The following is a 6111-nucleotide window of genomic DNA, read 5'->3' on the forward strand; positions in this document are numbered from 1 at the left end:
TCAAGCAATTCTCCTGCCTCAGCCTCCCAAGTAGCTGAGATAACAGGCGTGTGTCACTATGCCCAGCTAATTTTTGTATTTTTAGTAGAAACAGCGTTTCACCATGTTGGCCAGGATGATCTCAATCTCCTGACCTTGTGATCTGCCCACCTCAACCTCCCAAAGTGCTGGGATTACAGGTGTGAGCCACCACGCCCAGCAGCGTTTATATTTTTAATAAATCCCTCAGGCCTCCAAAGTTTCAGAAGCATGGCTATTTTTTTAAGATAGGGTCTCACTCTGTAGCCCAGGCCAGAGTGCAGTGGCACAATCATAGCTCACTGCAGCCTCCAATTCCTGGCCTCATGCAATCCTCCCACCTCAGCCTCCCAAATAGCTACAACTACAGGTGCCCACCACTACATCCAGCTGATTTATTTATTTATTTATTTATTTATTTGGTTGAGACAAGATGTTGCTATGTTGCCCAGGCTGGTTTTGAACTCCTAGGCTCAAGCGATCCCCCTGCCTCTGTCTCCTAAAGTGCTGGGATTATATGCATAAGCCACTGTGCCCAGCCTAGAACCACTACTATTAGAAGTAATAGAAGATGGCATCTATTGAAAATATCCCTGTCTCAGCCAGGTGCAGTGGCTCATGCCTGTAATCCCAGCACTTTTGGAGGCTGAGTGGGTGGATCATTTGAGGACAAGAGTTTGAGACCAGCCTGGCCAACATGATGAAACCCTGTCTCTACTAAAAATACAAGAATTAGCTGAACTTGGTGGCACATGCCTGTAATCCCAGCTACTCGGGAGGCTGAGACAGGACAATCACTTGACACCAGGAGACAGAGGTTGCAGTGAGCCGAGATCATGCCACGGCACTCCAGCCTGAGCAACAGAGTGAGACTCCATCTCAAAAAACAAAAAAACAAAAACAAAAAAAAACTGTCTCAAACTCCTGTTTCCCAGGTAGATGGAGCAGGATAATGTGCTTTAATTGGTGAACGGTTTCTGATCCCAGTTTATAATGCAGAAGGCAGGAGCAAGCCAGGAACAGGTCCTGGCGAAAGGAAGCTAAAATGGTGCCTATGATACAGAGGAAGGGGATACGAAAGGGGCTTAGGTAAGACCTCCTTACAGCTAGTGGCACCTGGTCAGCAGGGCCATAGAGTTGAGGTCATCCCCTTAGTAGCAGTGGGACTTTGTCACACACACCCTCTGAGTCTTGGTGAGAAACTAGTCCCAGGGCCTCTTGTTGTCTCTGCCACCCCCGTTCATGACGTCATGGAAAACTCTCTGCGGCTGGGCTCCTGAACACAGCAGCCTGCCCTCGGCTGGATGAGGCAGCCAAAACCCTAAAAGGGTTGTGATAGGGACTGGAGTCAACAAGTAACTGTGGGAATGTGGTGGCGCAGACCCTTCACCCAGGGAGCCCTGTGAGCTAGAAACACCAGACAGCCAGGATGTGGCGAGAGTCGCCCAACACACTGTCTGTGTGGGGCAGAGGAAGGAAGGAGATGAAGGAAGGAACAGAAAGGTAGGAGGGCGAGATCCCAGACAAATCAGGACAACTCCCACGCCTTGCCCAGGAGCCTTAAGAAGTCCAGGCACCTGCTGAGTGAAAGAGGATATATTTATTGGCTGAGCAAGAAGGGAAGGTACAGTTGGTAATGGATGCTTCTAGAAGCCACCAGTCTCAGGTTCACTTGTTCCGAGCCCAGTTTCCTCCAAGGTGGCTGTACTGAGCATCATCTCGATCTCGGAGGGGCTAAGAGAGGAGAAGAGCAAACGGTCAGGAGGCAGGGTTAGAATTCTTGGAGGAAGGGCCCCAGCAGGCCCCGACGATGAGAGTTCCTGTCTGACCTCTCCAGTCACACCCAGCGATGAACTCCACAGTAGGACCCTTCCCACGTTCAAACAGCATTCAGTGTCAGCCCTCCTTCCCCTCAAGGCTCACCTGATAGACCTGGTCATTCCTCAACAGAGCTTGTGTGTCGGCAGCTAGAAGAACCAGAGAGAGACATCAACGGCCTAGCAGATGGGACAGTGAGATCCACCCTCCCACACCCTCAGAAGTCTGCATGAGTGATATGAACACACAAGTTCTCTCAACAGTCAAAGTTCTAGGAGTCTTTAGAAGATTGCAAAAGTAACTCCCAGCTGAGACTAAACCTACCACCAGCCCCATTCCTTAACTGGTGCATAAGTTCACTGGTACACACACACACACACACACACACACGCTCAGCTCTTCCACTAACCCCCAGAGAGCCTTCCAGTCTCATGTCCAGCAAAGCAGAAGACTCCCAAAGCAAGGAGCAGAGTGGCAATGACATCAGTGACAATCATGCCAGCCAGGGTGGCTGGATCCAGCTCCACACAGTTCTGGCACACTGTGGGGGAAGGGAGGAGAGAGGAGAGGTTGAGAGCCTTTAAGATCAGGAATCATCTCTGCCTCCTAGGGCAACACTTAGATCTCTCATGCTAAAACCCAAACTTCAATAAGACTCTGGGAGAAAGGCCTGGTGATGGCCTTGCCACACCTTCCTCCACCCTGCATCCCAAGGAATCCCTGAGAAGAGCCAAGAAGCAATCTCAGCTTTGTGGGGGACCTTGAACAAGGTGGTGGGCCAAACCTCTCACCCAACCGAGGCTGCAGCAACATGACCCCTACTGCTCTGTCTTGCTGAGTTAAGCTCTCTCTTCCACTTTGAAGGTCCCCAAATCTGGCTCGTACCATTACAAGAGTGGCCTCACTTTGTTTAGAGAACAGATAGGCTCACCACATCCCTCTCTAGCCAGAAAGTTCTCACGTCCAGAAGCCCCATCCATTCCAACCCAAAAGGTTCAGGAAGCACATACTTCGATAATGAACTTGCACAGTAGATTCTTTGTCCTTGTGTATATCTGTCCCATTACACCTATATATTCCTCGTGGGTCCAGGATGCGTTTTCCCAGGTCCAGTCTTGTATTATTTGTGAGCAGTGTTCCCACCGTTCCCTCTACCCATGTGACACTGGTATTGCATCTCACAAACACTTTGTCCTCAAGTTCCTCTACAGGTATCTTGAAGGGGCTCACTAAAGGGGAAAAAATATCACAATTGGAGATAGCTCTTTGGTCTGCACCAAGCCCTTTGTTCTGCGGAAGCTCATACTTAACAGAGACCATTTTCCTGGTCCAGGACAGTTTATGGTTTCTATCAAGAGAGACAGAAGTCACAAGAAAAAGCCTTCAGAAAGTTTCCCACCAACTGCAGGGGTCAAAGGGGACATGAGGATGCCATTCAAGCAGAGGACAGGTCTTGGGGCCTTGGTGCAAAAGAGGACCCCTCAGAGCAGGGTTGATCCAAGCACTTTCCTGGAAAGGATTCCAGACCACTGAGAGGAGTAGGGGGAGCACGGACCACTGAAGCACCCAGAAGATGTGGAAAGACAGAAGAACATTCCTTGGTTGGAAACGTCTGCATTTTTTCTTCAAGGAAACATCTAATTCTACTTTCCAGCCATCTATAACACTCCCACTTCAGCTTCTTGTCCTCATCGTTCCTCACTGCCCCTGCTCCATTGACAACCAAGAAAGTGGGGCTCTCAATACTGAAGCCTTTCCCAGGGTCAGGGATGGCTGTGGATGGAGATCAGCTGGTTTATCAGTTCCTGAATTACCAGCCAAGTGGTCCAGAAGGGGACCAGGGCAAATCCCATGTACAGTTTTCCACCCTTGGTTAGAAGGAGGAGAACAGGAAAAAAAAATTTATTGAATCCATCCCTAGAGCTCCTCACAAGTCAGGTGTTGTGGGAGACTTTTAGGGCTGGAGGTGGGTGCAGCAACATTCCAGATGCAGTGAGTTCCTTTGAAAGCCTGAGCACATCTCCACAGGCCACAGAGGCACTACAGTCTATGCCTCCAAACACGGAAAAGTGGAGTCTACATTCATTCATCCTGGGCTTCACACTCAGTCACAAATTTGGATACAAGAGCATCTTCTAAAAAACCCTGAAATAGCTGCTGCTCACACTTCTGAAGCAGGTTGGAAGAGTATGCATGTATGCTCAGGGAGACACAAGCACATCAAATGTTTCACATCCTACAGTCACGTCCTCTTCAGGGATCTGTCTCCAGTGGAAATCCTGAGTGTCCTAGTGCAGTCGACTATCAGGTGACCATTGGACCCAGTTTGCTTAGCATTGAAGGGGTTTCTGGGACATGGGACTTTCCATTTTAAAACTGAAATTGGCAAACTGAGATGAGTTAAAATCCTCCCATGTAACAACCCCTCAAATCTTCCCTCCCTCCTGCTCAACCTAAAGTTAACTTCTGCCTTAAAGCAGTCCCATGAGTGCTAGGACATGCCTCCAGGGGTGACATAATCATGGCCAAACGAACAAAAGTCCTGATTCCAGAGGCCATCAGCCCTAAAAGGAGTAGTGCAGGAAGTTGTGCTCCCATGGCCAGTCCCAGATTCAGGTACATACATACTGAGCTATTTCCTACAGATCTCTGGCCTAAGGCCTTCTGAGAGACATTCTAGGCCCACATGCACCCGTGGCTGGAGTCAGTCAAAGCCAAGAGCCTGTTTCCCAGACTCTATGCTACATCCTGGCCCTGCCCTCCTGACACCCTGGGGTGCCTGGTGAATTGAAGCTAGCACCGAGAAGCACTTTTTTTTTTTTTTTTTTGAGACAAGGTCTCGTGGGGTTGCCCAAGTTGGAGGGCAGTGGCATGATCACATCTCACTGAAGCCTTGAAATCCCAGACTCAAGTGACCCTCCTGCCTCAGCCTCTCAAGTAGCTGGGACTACAGCGGTGCACCACCACGCCTGGCTCATTCTTTTGTTCTTGGTAAAGATAGAGTCTCATCGTGTCGCTGAGACTGGTCTCAAACTCCTGGCCTCAAGGGATCCTCCCACTTCAGCCTCCCAAAGTTCTGGGATTACTGGTGTGAGCCACCATGCCTGGCAAGAAACACTTTCAAGTGGGCCTCACTCCCAACAGTAATGTCCCTCTCAGGTCCCTTCCCCCACCCACCTGGAGTAGCCTTACCTTGGGAGAGAAGGGTAGCCAGTACCAGGCCAGATAGAAACATGCTATGTTCCATCTCCCAGTGGAACTCATCCAATAGATAAAGCCAGGTCACCGAACTATCAGCCTTGGTGAGAGCTGCCCTCCCCCAGCTGACTCACAGGTACCGGAAAGAGAAGAGTGGGGGAGGAACTAGAAGATGTCTGCTTCTCTGCTTTCTGCCGTTGATGATGGGAAATTGTCAGGGTGGGGGTGGGCTAGGGGTAGGGTAGGAAGGAAGCAGTTGTAAATTGCTCTATCTCTGAGCAGGGAGCTGGTAGAGAACATGGAGAAGGTAGCATGAACTTTAGCGTCCCTATTGACAATGCAACTACATTTACCCACCACCTAAAAACCGCCGCATCTTGAAGTCCCTTGAGAGAAGCCGTCGGCCCCATAGCGCAAGCCGTAGCAGCTATACTTCTCATGGAGGTTGATCTTTCTCAGGACCCTTCACTAGGCAGCCAGGGACACCAGCTCTAGCAGCTTCTTGTCAGTGGGAGGCTGGGCTTTAGGGACCCCAGCCAGAGATTTGAATCCTGGGTCCAATACTGCCTACCTGTGGGGCCGGGGCCAGCCATGAAATTTTTCAGTCTTATTCCATTAGCACCATTATAAGGATTCAAACAAGATGTTTGCATGGTGCCTCACACATCATATGTGCTCAATAAGGGGTAGTTATTAATAATAATATAATTGACTCACAGGCAATATTGAGCCTCCCGGGGAGACAAATGGACGTTTTTCCCCTGTGGCCTACGAGGATCTGAAACTCTTCACACTGCTGCAGTTAGACTGTCACTTACCTGGGAACAGAGTCATGCCTGTCTTGCTCACTGCTGTATCTTATGCCTGGCACATAATGGGAGCTCTGCACATTTTTGCTGGCTCACTGACTGACTAGCTGAGGGAGACAGGGGCCTGAGATCCTAGACATTCAGTCCAGCCTCTGGCCCCTGAAAATGTGCTGGCCTGTCCTCAGAATTGTTCCACCTATTCCCTTCCAGGCACCTATTCCATGATCTCAAAAGAACAGTGAAGCCAGGTGCCGTGTCTCACGCCTAT

At 49.8% G+C, this 6111-nt stretch overlaps 1 protein-coding gene across 4 annotated transcripts; it reads right to left on the reverse strand.

Moving 5' to 3' along the window:
• Window positions 1–1598: 1598 nt before the first annotated feature.
• On the reverse strand, window positions 1599–5220 carry CD3D (CD3d molecule, delta (CD3-TCR complex)). Of its 4 annotated transcripts, XM_011926885.1 has the most exons (5): window positions 5029–5220; window positions 2847–3065; window positions 2246–2377; window positions 1942–1985; window positions 1599–1752 (listed from the first exon to the last, which is right to left on the reverse strand). In XM_011926885.1, the coding sequence occupies exons 1-5, from the start codon at window positions 5081–5083 to the stop codon at window positions 1687–1689; spliced, it is 516 nt and encodes a 171-aa protein (XP_011782275.1). In that variant the 5' UTR covers window positions 5084–5220; the 3' UTR covers window positions 1599–1686. The 4 variants fall into 4 exon arrangements, with proteins under 4 accessions (XP_011782275.1, XP_011782277.1, XP_011782274.1 ...); XM_011926887.1 differs by lacking the exon at window positions 2246–2377; XM_011926884.1 differs by lacking the exon at window positions 5029–5220 and having other exon boundaries at window positions 1600–1752; window positions 2847–3284.
• Between the last annotated feature and the right edge of the window lie 891 nt (window positions 5221–6111).

Source organism: Colobus angolensis, unplaced genomic scaffold, assembly GCF_000951035.1.
Source record: "Colobus angolensis palliatus isolate OR3802 unplaced genomic scaffold, Cang.pa_1.0 Scaffold7, whole genome shotgun sequence".
Classification (NCBI taxonomy): Eukaryota; Metazoa; Chordata; class Mammalia; order Primates; family Cercopithecidae; genus Colobus; species Colobus angolensis.